The sequence below is a fragment of the Manis pentadactyla genome, chromosome 13 (assembly GCF_030020395.1).
Source record: "Manis pentadactyla isolate mManPen7 chromosome 13, mManPen7.hap1, whole genome shotgun sequence".
Lineage (NCBI taxonomy): Eukaryota > Metazoa > Chordata > Mammalia > Pholidota > Manidae > Manis > Manis pentadactyla.
This window is the reverse complement of record NC_080031.1, coordinates 57762547-57778837: the sequence shown is the minus strand read 5'-3', so window position 1 is coordinate 57778837 and position 16291 is coordinate 57762547. Positions and strand designations below refer to the sequence as shown.

At 39.4% G+C, this 16291-nt stretch overlaps 1 protein-coding gene and 1 pseudogene across 1 annotated transcript; one reads left to right on the top strand and one right to left on the bottom strand.

Annotated features, from left to right (window-relative positions):
• Nucleotides 1-422: 422 nt before the first annotated feature.
• Nucleotides 423-14639, bottom strand: LOC118923803 (uncharacterized). Its single transcript, XM_036907995.2, has 3 exons — nt 14526-14639; nt 6843-6979; nt 423-3287 (listed from the first exon to the last, which is right to left on the bottom strand). The coding sequence occupies exon 3, from the start codon at nt 2744-2746 to the stop codon at nt 1760-1762; it is 987 nt and encodes a 328-aa protein (XP_036763890.2). The 5' UTR covers nt 2747-3287; nt 6843-6979; nt 14526-14639; the 3' UTR covers nt 423-1759.
• Nucleotides 12825-14949, top strand: LOC118923783 (ubiquitin carboxyl-terminal hydrolase 12-A-like; annotated as a pseudogene).
• The last annotated feature ends 1342 nt before the right edge of the window (nt 14950-16291 follow it).

Below are 16291 nucleotides of genomic sequence, written 5' to 3'. Positions count from 1 at the left end.
TTAATACAACTGTTCTGCAACCCTGAATGCTCATTTTAAAAAAGCTTTTTTAGAAAATGTATTAAAAACACAGATATAAGAAAAAAAGCCGAAAGCCCACCCCACATCCCATGCAGACACATCAGAGGATGGACATGTGTATTGTCACGGTAAAATTGGATCATTTTATGCATCATTTCATTTCTGTGACATACACTTTTCATTTTTTAAACTTATGGCAAATTCTCCATTTTGGCAATTTTGGGTGGGATGACTTCCATCACTCCCATTCAACTACTCCTGTCTTGAAATAGCCACTTACCTCCTTCATTTAATTGGCATTTCTTTAAATTTACTTTATTGCATCTTTATTATTTATATAACTCCTTTAGCTTCTTCACAGGCAATACTATCAAGTTCAGTTTCCAAGGTGCAAGTTACTTGTCTTCTAAGCTACATTAAAGCTTTTGGTTTTTTGTTTTAGCATTTTATAGCAGGTTTATTGAGGTGTAATTTACATGCAATAAAATTCACTCATTGTAAGTCTATAGTTCAATGATTTAGTTAATGTACAAAATTCTGCAGCCATCACCTACTCCACTTTAAGAACAGTTCCATTCCTATAAAAATTTCTTCATGTCTATTTGCAGTCAATCCTGGCTTCCTCACTCAGCTCAAGCAACCACTGATCAGCTTTTTGTCTCTATGGATATGCCTTTTCTAGAAATTTTACATAAATAAATGGCAGGAGTGGAATTGCCAGGTTGTAAGTTTAACTTTGCTGTACCAAAAAGTCAAACATAGAGTTGCTGCACTATACCATACTATACCCAGCAACTCCACTCTTAGGTATATATCCAAAGGAATAGAAAACATACATATTCAAAAACTTGTATACACAATATTCATAGTAGTATTTTTCAATGGAAACAACCCAAATGTCCATCAACTGGTGAGTGGATAAACAGAATGTAGTGTATCCATACAATGTAATATTATTCAGTCATGGAAAGGAATGAAGTGGATGTCGGCCTCCTCCCCGTCTCCGACCCGCAGGTAAAGGAGGCGATGCAATGAGTTATCGAAGACCTGAGTGGGCCAGCCAGGGGACTCAAGGCATACCAGCTCAAGAGTGGTGCTGGAAAGGCACCTCTCATATTTATTGATCAGGCATCACATTCTTGAGTGGGTTAACAAGTTTCTAGACACAAAGATTAACATGCTTTACTCCAGGAATATAATTGCCCCCAGGTCGCTGGGGCAAGTCCTCCCTGTTGCCAGGCAATAAGGGGGTACAAATAACAAGAAACAGATCTCGGTTTAGATTTAGTGAGCTGCAGCATGCACCACAGATAACAAGGAAGGCAAACAACTCCCATAGAAACAGAATGATCTATGGATGGCAACCTACATTTCCCCTGTTTTTAAATTAAAAAGGAAGAGAAGTCAGTTATTCCACCGCAGCTTGGTAAAGAAAAGGGGCGACAAGAAATGCCTCGTCAGGGGGGCGAGGTGCTAAGCCACGCCTCAGTTGACCCCCTCATCTCTCGACCTGTTGGCTCCCGCGACTGTGCCTGTCTTAGGTTGTTCCTCCCATGAGGAATCTTATCCATCTCTGGCTAGCCAGTCATCTCTTGGGGCCGTACAGGGAGTAAATGCGATAGAGCAAAGAGGCGTACGAAAGATTTTTGCAAACACTTCGTCATCCCCTTAATTGCTGCGGAATTAAAAAATATATGTGATCTGTCACATGGACTCTCAATAAGATAACATGCAATTATTAATTTTTTGCCATGACTTCTTGAAATATAGCATATGCATGAATGGGCTTTGTTAAGCCAGCAATCAGATGGTGCACCCATGTTACTAAAACGGGAAGGCAAATGCATAAAAGAAGGAGGCCCACAAGTATTGGCCATAGCCAGTGACACCAACAGAACAGATCAGGTAATCCAAGTAATTGTGAAAACTTATCAATAATATGGTGAATATCATCCAACTGATTTTGAATTGTCTGTGAAAAATCAGATATATTGAAACAACACATTCCAGGAAATTGTTCATAGCCCAAATGTTCTTTCAGCAACAAATAGTCCATGGTAGCACTATTCTGAAGCACTGCCACTCGAACTTCTCCAAGTTCCTGATTAACTTCTGACAGTATGGAAGCAGTCAGATCTGCAGTCTTGCTGTAGGCACAGGCCAGCTTAGATATTTCCTTCTGCATTCCTACAACGAGTCCTGGTACAGGCAATACAAACACAGATGCGACTGCAACAGCAACGGGGTCCAACAATTTCAAGTTGTCGTCACAATCTGGAGGCAGGGCTCGGGTCACTCTTCGGTGTTTAAATCCAGGATGATCTATAAGGGCTGGGAGAATACATCCTACACCACAGATGCCTTGATAATGTGAGGAAAAGGCTTGATAGGTTTTGTTATCACACAGAAACACCCAGCCATTTGGGAGTCTATATCCATATGGCCATTTTACATGAATAGTAGAATTACAGTAAGAAGGTATATTAGTACAATTGATACATATACAACTAGAAACTATAGTGGCGCTAACTGGAAAATTCAATTGAATTTCTCGAGTAATAACCTTGGGGGCTAAAGTACTATTTATTCCAGAAATATTAGTAAACACTGAAAAAGGGAGTCCTATGCCTATCAAATTCTTCCTTAAGATTCCACTAATAGAGGAATCACCTGCTATACAAAAAGATGTCTTATTAAGCCCTTGATTAGCCAACTGCAACCACATATTGGGTGAAGAATACTCATTCCTTGGGGTTAGTGAAATATTCAAATAAATATAACTACTTTTATATATTTGATCAGGGCTTCCCTTCTGGAATTTTTCACGAGAATAATTGCCAATATCATTCCGGGTTAAAACTGTTTTATAAATATCATAGCGGGTATTGTCTCTTTTAGACTGATCAGTAGCATTATCTCAACCAAGTTTTCCTCCATCTTTCTGTCTATATATTTCATTACCATCCTTTTTCCAAATCCGGGCCTACAGGAGTTGAACAAGTGGAGATACAGTGAAGTACTACTCCCCGGCCGAAGTACGGAGGACTGCTAATACTAGCAGTAATAGTACAGGCCTGGGCTTTGTGTATGTGTATAGAGATTAGAATCAAAAACTTCATTATCATGTAGGGATCCTCACTCCAGTGACAGAACCGGTTGAGGGACATTGCCTGGGACAGCCATCTCAGATGGCGATGTTGCTGGGAGTTCCTCTTTATAGCGTATCTTGATCCGCTTTCTAGGCAGCCAGATCAAGCGTTGGTCCTCTGTAATCACACAAACAAACCCTTTGCCCCACACCTTAATATGACCTTTATGCCATTGTGAAGAACCTATTGGAGACCACCATACAGGAACTGCTGTTGTTTTAGAAAAAGAAATATTGTCAGAAAAATGCACTTCCATAGCTGATTGTCTGTCACCCTTTAAAAGACCAAAATTAAGGATATGTAAAGCATGTATTAATCATTGATTTGCAGTTAATTTTATCATATCGGGCAGTAATCCCCCTTTTTTGTTTTAGTAAATATTGCTTAAGAGTAAGATGGCAATGTTCAATTAGAGCTTGGCCTGTAGAATTATATGAAATGCCTGTTTTATGAGTGATATTATATAGCTGAAAAAAAATTTTTTAGCGTAGAGGAGAGGTAAACTGGAGCATTGTCAGTCAGCCTAAGAGAAAAAGTTTAAAATATTTTGTCAGCAACATTTGAAACAAAAAGCTACAAAATCATCTTCTCTAATTTACTTAATCCTATGTAACCAATACTTGTTCTACTGAAATCTAGTTCCTTACTAGTTTAGGAGTAATAAAACAGTGACTTTAAAGGACAAAAGACTTACAAATGACAATGGTTAAAGATTTGATGAGAGCTTACATAAGATAGTTGACATAAGAAAATTTGGATATTTCTGTAACACAAAACATTCAGTAACAAAGTTTAGCATCATTCCTTTTGACAGTGCTTTCTAGGTAAATATATATCAGATAAACAAGCTAAATTAGCCAATTTTTCCCGATAAGGAGAAAAAATTCTTCTGACATGTTCCAGGGGCCCTCTGGAAAATATCAGAGTTAACTAGAGGTAAAAGCACCTTTTTGAATTTGGTTCTGGAAAGTTGTCAAAAGAAAGTTTCTTTGGCATTTGCTTAAATAAGATTGTAGGTTGCCATGAAGCAATACTTACCTATTTAACTAGAATGACAACAAAATACTTCAAAGGCAGATACAGAAGTTTACACAGTTGTTAGCAAAGTTTAACTTTTAGTCTTTTAATATTAAGATCTCATTTTCTTAAATACTCAAACAATTCATTGAGACTTTAAGCATGAGAAACTGTTTTGATAAAACAATTAGAAAACCTTTTGCAATCTTTCAACATTAAGAGCAGACTAACAGTTAAAGAAAACTTTGTCTTTTTAACTGAAAACAAAATTCTAATTTTGCTGTGTACTTGATATCAAAACTCACTTGCTTTAATTTCACATAGCATGACTATATCAATTTTTCTACAACTTTCTTTTTACATTCAGTGTTCTCCCCCTTTAAGTAAATAGCTGTACTTTAGAACAATTACCTTCTTTTACCCTCAACAAAACGAATTTCCATTCTTTATACTTTCTCTTATTAAAACACACATCTTTAGCATACTGAAATATTTTCCTTATTATATTAAGTAGTTTTCATTAGAACTTAAAACCACTTGATGCTTTAACTTTCCAGTGAACACTGAAAAATAGGCCACTGTAAACTGTTACACTAGCATTCTTCAGATTGATACATCTATGAACATATATTACCATTTTTGGAAATGTGCTTTACAGCACAATTTCTCATTAGGCACAAAATATGTCTATATAACTTAGCAAACTTTAAGAATTTTGGTTACCACAAAAATTCTCAGGCTGTTTGCATATATATACACTTATACGTTATTACAGTATTATTATTAAGATGTTTATTTGCTACATTTGTTTACTTATTTTTAGCAACCATGCTAGATTACTTACAAAACTTTTACCAAACATTAGACAAAGTCAAGCTTTTCTTTAAGCATCTTCTTGAAATGTTTAACAGGTAACATAAACTTAAATGACTTAAGTAAACTTTGGCAGCTGATAACTATAAGGATATGTCTATTTCAGTTAAACTTAAATTAGCATTAATGCTTAATATTTTTTATTAGATTTTCTGGATATTTTAGAATGCCCAATTTTCAAAGCGCTTGTTTTTAAATCGATTTTTATTAATACCATCTGGAGGTAGGAAAATATTTTTCATTTACACACTTAGAGACGCAAACATACAAATTGAGATGTAATGACTACAGTTAGCAACACTTTTCATATAAAAACATATACACAGACAGACAAAATGATATAAAGATTTGAGTTACTGATATTTAATTAGTTTCTTTCTTTTTAGTTTACTTGATTGAAAGTACTTCAGCTTTCAAGAATACACTCTAAGGGCAAGCAGTTTACATAACTGGGTTAAGGTTTAGATGGCCCCAGACTAACAGGGCCGATGAAGGCTCTGAACTGATGATAGGGACTGTGTGTGTGAAATGAAATGCAAGTACAATTCTAGCTCCAGTCATTTAAAGCCAGGCTGTATTGCAGAAGATAAATTTCTTCTAGCTCAGGGAGTTTAGCTTAAGACTTCTCAATTTTCAAAGATAATGATGAACCCAATAAGTAAAATAAATGTTCACTAAGAGAATTTAGAAAACCAGCTCCATATTGTAGTAGTTCATGGAACTTTTGACTATTTTCTTCCCTTGTGGCAAAATATATTCAGCTGCATAACTTTATATTGCATACTTCTTTCAGGGTCCAAGCCTCTCTAATCAGAGAGTTTGTACTGGGGACAGGTTTGTGTGCAGAAGATACTTCTTTTTTAGAGTTTAGGGATTAAATTGCTCCCAGTTAGTTTTCCTAGTTTTTTCTGCCTGAGCTTTAGTCATTCCTCGAGAGGCCCCTGCCTGTCTGATAAATGCAGGGACTGTGTGACTGACTTTTTGCTACTAGAGCCTTGATCTGAATCACAAGCTTGTTTTGTTTCCCTGGGGCTGCAGACAAGGAAATGCTTAGCTCCAGGACAACTGCCTCTAAGGAAAGCAGTTAATAGAATAGAGCTATTTACATGTTGATCTGAGGGTTCAGCTTGATTACTTTACAGGCTTTACTTACATTACACAGGAGAAAGTAACGCAGGCCTAAGAGGACTGCTTTGAATGGGGAGCAAGGTTAAAAAGCAATCTTTAAGGTCAATGATAGCCATATTCCAGTCTTTTGGAATCATAGCCGGAAAAGGGAGGCCTTGTTGTAAAGGTCCCATGTTTAAGAACCGCATTAATTTGCCTTAAGTCATGTAAGAGTCTCTAATTTCCTGATTTCTTTTTTATAACAAATACAGGGGAATTCCACGGGCTTGAAAATTCTAATCTGTCTAGCTGAAGCTGTTCTTTAACTTGTGTAGGAATACCACTTTTTCTTTATTAAGGGGTTATTGATCCACCCAAACAGGCACAGGGATAATGTTCCCCCGTCTGTGAGCCTCTTTGAAATCTCTTAATGCATTACTCCCATCAGCTTGTCTGAGGGTTCCCTGTGGAGGCAACTGATAACAATACTTTTTAATATATTTATCAGGTTGAGCAAAGTTCTTTTTAGAAGTTTTCACTCCTGGTGTTTTCAGAGGGGCACGGAGTAATTTTAAGTAATCCTCCAGTTTATCTGCTTTAGTTTCATGTTGGCCCATTATAGTGTCCCTGACGTCTCGATCCTGTTCCCTACGCACCCTTTCCCGGGAATCTTACCGGATCAACGATCTTCGGAGCTTTTTCCCGCCCTTGAATTGCAAGTGCCTCTGATCAGAGGCTCTCTGCCCCGAGTTTTGACCATCTTTCAGGTCCCTGTTCGGGCGCCACTTGTCGGCTTCCTCCCCGCCTCCGGCCTGCAGATATAGGAGGCGACGCGATGAGATATCGAAGACCTGAGTAGGCCAGCCAGGGGACTCAAGGCATACCAGCTCAAGAGTGGTGCTGGAAAGGCACCTCTCATACTTATTGATCAGGCATAATCTTGAGTGGGTTAACAAGTTTCTAGACACAATGATTAACATGCTTTACTCCAGGAATGCAATTGCCCCCAGGTCACTGGGGCAAGTTATCCCTGTCGCCAGGCAATGAGGGGGTACAGATAACAAGAAACAGATCTCGGTTTAGATTTAGTGAGCTGCGGCATGCACCACAGATAACAAGGAAGGCAAACAACTCCCACGAAACAGAATGATCTATGGATGGCAACCTACAGTGGAGACATATAGTACAATACAACTGAACCTCAAAAACATTATGCCAAATAAAAGAAGCTAGACACAAAGGCCACATATTGTATGATTCTGCTTATGTGAAATATCCAGAATAGGCAAATCCACAGAAACAGAAAGCATGCCAGGGACTGCGGGCATGCAGGGAATGCAAAGTGCTAAGGGCAGGGCATCTTTTTGGTGTTGAGTGTTCTGGAATTTGATAGTAGTGATGGTTGTTCAACATTATGAGTGTACCCGAAACAACTGAATTAATCACTTGTAAGGGGTGAATTTTATGATGCATGAATTTTATCTTAATAAAAAAATAATATTCGGCAAAGACATAGTACTGTGTGTAACAACATGAATAAGTCTCAGTAATATACTATTAAGGGAAATGATCCAGACACCAAAGTACACATACTGGATGATATTTATGTAAAGCTCAGCAACTAATCCAGGTGTTAGAAGTCAAGATTGTGACGACATTAGAGGAGAGGGGTACTGACAGTGGGAAAATAGGGAGATTCCAGAGGGCTGGTGATGCTCTATTTGTTGATCTAGGTGGTGGTTACATGGCTGTGGTCATGGTATGTTATACTTCAATAAAAAGCATATTGAAGATCTCAAGAAAAAGTCAATTGACCATACATATAAGGTCTGTTTCTGCCCTTCCAATGATGTCCCATTGATTTATATGTCTATCTTCATGCCAGTACCACCCGTCTTTATTTCTGTGGCTTTATGAAAAATGTTGAAATCAGGTAGCCCTCAAATTTTGTCCTTTTTCAAAATTGTCTTGGCTAATCTAGGTCCATGGCATTTTTACATCAATTTTCAAATGAGCTGGTCAATTTCTTTCTTTTTTTTTTTGGTCAGTTTCTACTGGGATTTTGTTAGGGGTTGTGATGAATCTCTAGGACAGTTCAGGCAGAACTGCCATCGTAAAAATATGGACTCTTCCGTTCCATGAACACAGACCGTCTCTCCGTCACATAGATCTTCATCTCAACAGTGTCTTATAGTTTTCAGAGCACATGGCTTACACTTCTTTTTTTATATTTACTAAGTATTCCTTTCTTTTGATGCTGAGACAGGGATGGTAGATGTAGTCAGAGTAAGGTGAGGGCCTCCAGAAGGGGCAGGGCAGGATACTTGCAGTCAGAGCAATGTAACTACATGCAAGGAAACCCCCTACTAAAACTCTATGTTAAACATTGAGCTCTAGAATCTTTCTTCAGTGACATCTGTTAATGTTCCCAAGATAAAGAAGAGTAGCACATGTTTTATTATGCTAATCATTTGTAACCATGTGTAAGATTTACTTTAGCATGCTAAAAGGCCCAGGCCTATGTGCTGTCTTTCCTCCTTCAGATCTGACAAGGTGATTTTGCAAACTGAGCAACTAAGTTAGCATGCAGACCCAGCTGTAGACAGCATGGTTAAAGGCAGGAAGAATTCCACCTTAAATATAAGATTGCATTTTAACACCCAGGAAGTTCAAAAGGCAAGATTCTTTAGCAAGTAGACAATACCTCAGCCCACCTTGGGGGCTGGGCAGGCAGCCTTTTGATTTGCTCCCAGACCAAGGCTCTGGTGTCCCAGAGAGAAATCAAGGCAGGAAATTCCTTACAGTTTAGTTAATTTTTAATATTCAGGAACCACTTAACAAGTCCCCACCCCTAAGTTTTTTCATGTTCTTGAAAAATCCTCAACTGCCTATAAACCCCCCTAGACAACGCACTAATGATGGACTCTCTTGTCCTCTCCTGGCGTGAGCCAGGAGCTGGGTCCCTTCACTTTATCTCTAAATAAAAGCCTGTACCTTGCACCTTGCTCTCCTACCTTGACTGTTTGTGAAGCTCATTCTTTGGCTCTGCAAACAAGAACCCCGGCATCAATGCTATTGTGAAATTGTTTCCCTAAGTTAATTCTTGAATTGTTTATTGCTAATACGGAGAAATACAATATAGTTAGCATATTGATCTTATATCCTGCATCCCTGCTAAACTCATTTATTATTTCAAGTACAGGGGTGTTTTGTGGTTTTGTTTTTTTTTTAGTTTTTATTTTGGTATCATTAATCTACAATTACATGAAGGACATTATGTTTACTAGGCTCCCCCCTTCACCAAGTCCCCCCCACATACCCATTCACAGTCACTGTCCATCAACATAGTATAATGCTGTAAAATCACTACTTGTCTTCTCTGTGTTGCACAGCCCTCCCCGCGCCCCTCCCACACTATACATGCTAATCGTAATGCCCACTTTCTTTTTTCCCCGCCCTTATCCCTCCCTTCCCACCCATCCTCCCCAGTCCCTTTCCCTTTGGTAACTGTTAGTCCATTCTTGGGTTCTGTGCTTCTGCTGCTGTGTTGTTCTTTCAGTTTTCTTTTGTTCTTATACTCCACATATGAGTGAAATCATTTGGTACTTGTCTTTCTCCACCTGGCTTATTTCACTGAGCATAATACCCTCTAGCTCCATCCATGTTGTTGCAAATGGTAGGATCTGTTTTTTTCTTTTCTTATAGCTGAGTAATATTCCATTGTGTATATGTACCACATCTTCTTTATCCATTCATCTACTGATGGACATTTAGGTTGCTTCCATATCTGGCTATTGTAAATAGTGCAGCGATAAACATAGGGGTGCATCTGTCTTTTTTAAACTGGGGTGCTACATTCTTGGGGTAAATTCCTAGAAGTGGAATTCCTGGGTCAAATGGTATTTCTATTTTTTTTTTTTTTTGAGAGGGCATCTCTAATATTTATTGATCAAATGGTTGTTAACAACAATAAAATTCTGTATAGGGGACTCAATGCACAGTCATTAATGAACCCCAAGCCTATATCTCAACAGTCTCCAATCTTCTGAAGCATAACAAACAAGTTCTTACATGGTGAACAAGGCCTTACATAGTGAATAAGTTCTTACATGGTGAACAGTGCAAGGGCACTCATATCACAGAAACTTTTGGGTTTTGATCACGCATCATGAACTATAAACAATCAAGTCAGATATGATTATTCATTTGATTTTTATACTTGATTTATATGTGAATCCCACATTTCTCCCTTATTATTATTATTATTATTTTAAATAAAATGCTGAAGTGGTAGGTAGATGCAAGATAAAGGTAGAAAACATAATTTAGTGCTGTAAGAGGGCAAATGTAGATGATCAGGTCTGTGCCTATAGACTAAGTATTAATACAAGCTAGACAAGGGCAACAAAACATCCATGGATGCAGAAGATTTCTCTCAAAACAGGGGGGGTTAGGTTCTAAGCCTCCCCTCTGTTGATCCCCAATTTCTCTCCTGATGGCCCCCCTGCGACTGTGCCTGTCTTAGGTTGTTCCTCCCTTGAGGAATCTTACCCATCTCTGGCTAACCAGTCATCTTCTGGGGCCATACAGGGAAATGTAAAGTTGGTAAGTGAGAGAGAAGCAATATTCCTTGAAAAGGTTAGCTTTTTACTTCTTTGCAGATTTATGCCCTGTGGCTTCTACGCCCAGCATTTGTCTTGAGGTATCTTTACCACTTGGAAGAATTATGATACTCGTTAATTTTTGATATGAGGCACAAATTCTACTAAAGGGTTGTAATTAGGAAGGAAGAAGAAAAGCTATAGAAGTAGCAGACGGAAGAAAACATGGGAAGACTGATTATTTCTTTGACATATCTTCTTGTAGAGTAACTTCAGCATGTATAGGTTTTAAACTACTAATTAAATTGCGCACATACATTAACATAATAGGAATACAGCTACATAACAAAAGCAGACCTACAATTACCAGCTATATCCAGTGAAACCAGGAAAACCAGTTAGGTACCCTAGGCATTTGTGAAAACTTATCAATGATATGATGGATATCGTCTAACTGAATTTGAAAAGTTCGAGAAAAATCAGACAAATTAAAACAACACATTCCTGGGAACTGTTCACATCCCACGTGTTCTTTTAACAGTAGATAGTCTATAGTCGCACGATTTTGGAGAGCTGCAACTTGCACTTCTCCTAATTCTTGGTTGAGTTCCAACAGTAGAGATCCAGTCAAATTTGTTGTTTTACTGTAAGCACAGGCCACCTTAGATATCTCCTTCTTCATTCCAATGGTAAGTCCAGGAACCTGTGAGATGAATGCAGCTACAACTGCAGTAGCGCCAGGATCTTTGTTGAAGTTTTTTGATGTTCATCTTCTGGAATGACTCTTCCGGAGGATGTTTTGTGTTTTAAAAGAAAGATTCCTTAGGATTTTCTACCTACAGGATCATGCTGTCTGGTAATAAAGACTATTTTACTTCTTCCTTCCCAGGCTGAGGCTCTCAACTGCTTTTTCTCACTTCCAGTACTATGATGAAGGGACATGGCAAGAGTGAATATCCTCATCTTGTTCCAAAACTTGAGGGACCATTCAGTCATTACCACAAGCATGATGTTTGCTGTAGGTATTTCATAGGTGTGCTTTGTCATACTGAGGAATTTCCCTTGTTTCTAGTGTGTTGAGGGCTCTCGCAGGCAGGAGCAGATATGGCTGAACAGAACTGAGTCTTGGGGTGGAGGGTGGTGAGATGAGCAGGTGGCACAATAGGACAACTGACAAGGGGATGTCCTGCTGCTCAGTTAGTTCTGGGGAAGGGCCACTAAGGGACACTGTCCTCAGTCCCAGAGTTTTCTCAAGCCTGGCCACGGTCCTGTGGCAAGGGGAGAAGCCTGACTGAAGTTGGGTCAGCTCGAGTCAACAGGCATTTGTCCAGCTCAGTCAGTGTGAACACCCGGGGGAGCTAGTCATTTAGGAGTCACTGACTGGGACTCAAGAGGGTCCGGGTCTAGCCTGTCACAGGTAAACAAAGAGGTCACCTTCAAGTCACAGGGACGGCTGGTTCTTTGCAGTGAGTTGCTTTCTGGAACACAGAGGAGCAGGAGGATTTCTTAACCACTGCTGTTTTCCAGGAACCCTGGAGTCAGGTAAAATTCCATGTCAGGAGACACCAGAAACCCTCCCTTCTCAGCCTCCTGCCACCAGCCAGGCCTGCAGCACTAGGCACCCTCCCTTCAACACAAAATACATCCAAGGACTCTTTCCCTATCTCCCTGAGCCATCATTCTGTTTACCCCTACTTTCTCCTAGAAATTCTTCCCAATGTCCAGCCCTCTGGTCTCACCTCAGTTGACAGCTCAATTCCTTGCTGCGGGAGGGTCACCCAGATCACCAGTTTTTGTGCCCTCCTTCCTGAGGTATAAGTTCAAGTCCCTACAGGGCATTCAGAACTGTGCAGCAACAAGGTGAAAATCCAGCCACTGTGTTGGCACATCTCACCCTGCCCCATCCTGCTCAGGCAATGCTGTTCTCCTATTAGACATAGACAATTAAACAAAATACCAAGACAAGGTTACCCACAAAAGACAAACTATCCCCTCCCTTGGCCAAAGTGAGTGACTGCCGCTTCTTTCTGTGCCTTCACTCAAGTCTGTCCTCTCTCTAGATAAGATTTACTGGGATATTGTAGAGAAAGTGTAAGTCCCATAGCCAGGATCCTCACTGGATCCTAATCTAATCTACCCATTACTGCCAGTAGTGATACAAGAAGAGTTCTGCCCCATGGTAGGGGCAGAGGGAAGCAAGAGAGACGGGAGCAGAGGCTGAGCCAGGGTCAGAGACAAGGCAGATGGGATTCCAGCACTTAATCTACCACCATGAAAATAAAGCTTGGTATGAGCCCTCTTTTACCCTCAATGTTCTGTTGTCATTATTCGGTCTCAGCGAATCCATAGAGAACTTGCCCAGAGCTGAGAACTCCCTCTGCCCAAAGCTACATTTTGGTGTAGTTGGTAGGATTTGTTGAGACTGGAAACAATAAATCTGTACTCATGGGAGGGATACTTCAGCGGGCTGCCCCTATGAATGGGGAGACACCCAGGTATCCCCAAATGGGCATATGGTTCAAGGTAGATTGCCTCCTAGAGAAGTGAGACCATCCCCCATGACTGGGGGAAGGTGCAGGTGACACCTGAGGCAGTAGAGGAGGCCCTCTGCACAATAATTCCTTAAAGAAACAGAGTGCCCATGAGGTGGAAGAAACCATGGGTTGGCTGTTTCTCACAGTATTGAAAAAGGCCACAGATGAGAGGGACGTACTCTTGTGAGAGGCACGAGAGGTAGAAGCATGGGAACATGAGCTTCCCATGTGCTGTAGGGGCAGAAAGAGAGTTGTGGAAGATTGAGATAGCATTGCTATGAGTGGCAGCTGAGCAGGCTCGGTGCATGGGTCCACAGTGGCTCCGGGTAGGCCCATGGCGGACCAGCCCCTCTCCTCTTCCACCTGCTGTGGCAACTGTAATTGGGCAGAAGATGGCATTGGGCAGATGCAAATCCTAATGACAGTCTCCAAATACACCTCCATATGTACCATGGGCATATGACTTGTCATTAGAGAAAGAGATTGGTACAGAACAGTTTCCAGTCAATGAGCATTATTTTGGATTAGTCAATTTTGGGAATACCTGCTACTGAAATTCAGTTATTCAAGCACTTTATTTTTGTCGTCCATTGCAGGAAAAAGTTCTAGCGTACAAGAGTCAGCCTAGGAAGAAGGAGAACCTTCTCGCATGCCTAGTAGATCTCCTCCATACACAGCCACTAGAAGAAAAGTTTGGGGTAATACCCCCTAAGAAGTTCATAACAAGACTATGGAAAGAAAATGAGCTTTTTGACAACTACATGCAGCAAGATGCCTATAAATTCTTAAATTATCTCCCAAATACAACTGCTGATATTTTAAAAGAAGAGAGAAAGCAGGAAAAGCAAAGTGGCCACCTGCACAATGTTAACACTGACAGTGAAAATAACAACAGCGCTCCAGACCCAACATGAGTCGTGAGATTTTTCAGGGAACATTAACTAATGAAACCAGACGTCTTCCTTGTGCAACGATAAGCAGCAAAGATGAAGATTTTTTTAGACCTTTTACTTGACGTGGCACAAAACATCAATCACTGCTTAAGGGGTTTCAGTGACACAGAAACGCTGGGCAGTGAGTACAAACATTACTGTGAAGAATGTCGCAGCGAACAGGAAGTGCACAAGCCGATGAAAAGTTAAAAACTGCCCACGATTCTAGCTCTACATCTGAAGAGATTTAAATATATGGATCAACTTCATCGATACATAAAACTTTCTCACCACGTAGTTTTTCCTTTAGAACTTTATCTGTTGAACACTTCAGGCGATGTAACCCAACCTCACAGCATGGGCGACCTTGATGCCACTGTGGTTCACGTGGACGTGGTCCCGGTCGAGGCCGTTATGTTGCAACAGTTAAGAATCATGATTTTGGGTGGTTGTTTGATGACGATACTGTAGAAAAAATAGAAGCACAAGCTATTGAATAATTCTTCGGGCTGACGTCCTATATCTCAAAGAACTCTGAGTCTGGTTACATCCTTTCCTATTAATCTTGGGACTGAGGGGAACTGTGATGAAGAAATACTTTCTGCCTAATTTCTTCTTTGGTTATTATGGAAAGGATTGAGCACTGATTTCCCCAAGAAAAGAGAAATACAGGAAGCTCAGGAGTCAGTAGCGTGCTTTGTACACAATACAGCAAAGACTGAATTAACAAGCTCCTCCTACCATGGTAGTTGATTTATTTGCTCAGGTATCATGCTGTTTGTTGTGCACTTCCATAAAAGGAATATCAGGGATATCAGTTTCTCTTGTAAAACAGCCTTCCAGTAATTGATATGCATTTTCTTTTTATTAATTGCACCAATCATGTTCTGAACTCCTTCAGGTGCAGTAGAAAGAATAGTAATCTCTGCTAGGTTGTATTGATATTTTAAGGAGATAATATCAAACACACTGTGTAAGTCTGCCTGTGTTGAATATGTATAGAAAGAATATCTGGTGGTCTTTTCAAGCATAAACCAGAAATACATTTGGGCCCAACACTTGCAGTTGCCTTCCTGATGTAAAAAAAACCCTAACATATAACTAGTATCCAGTGTCAGGAAGACAAATAGGTTTTGCTTCTCTGAAAAAGCTTATAATAATATACAGTATATGTATATGTAGGGAACAACTGTGGCTTTTTGTTTCCCTAAAAGGAATGACAGGTTTTATAATTATAATTTTTTTCTTTATTTATTTTACTTAAAACTGGTAGAGTCTAAGTATTGTAAGAAGTACCCATGATTCTGTCAGTAAATTTGAGCATATTTTTATTAGTTTTTGTCTGTTTAACTAGTCCTTTTGTTCGTTTCCATTTTTAAGGTTATTTTTAACTCTGTTTTAAATCATAAGATATTTTAAGAAAAATTGCAATGAGAGGAGGTAAATATTCTTTTTCAAAAGCAACTGATATCTCTGGCTAAATATTTGTCCTTTGTTATAGTTTATAAGTCAGTTATTCAGCTTTAATTTCAATAAAGTAAAATACTATAAAAAAAGTTCACTATCATTGTTGGAATGGTGAAAGGTTTCAGTGCAGTGGTGGTATACCAGTTTGTAGAATTCTTAAATACTCTAGTGTTTCAAGTTGAGACCATGTTTGGGAAATTCATGTCATAGCAGTTAAGTTATTTTCAAATGTCATTCTTTACCCTGGAAAGAAGTATTCCATCATAACCCCAGCAGTGTGTGTAGCTAGCTATAAAAAACAAAAAAAAGAAACTTTGAAGATTAAATTTTAATGAAGTAGACCAGGAATACACGAAGCAGGTCCTTGCATTTTCCCTTTACAAATCTTACTGGAAGTGTGTTCAGAAATTAAACTCTGTGTTCGGTCAGACTTCCTTCTCTTGGGAGTTTTCAGAAGTAATGTATGTAATGGAAAAAGTCTGTAAACCATTGCAGCTGACACTTTTCCATGCATCAGTAAGTTGTCTGACAGTGGCTGAATGTAAACTTGCAGAAAAGAATTGAATATGTGTTCAAAATAATAGCAAAAA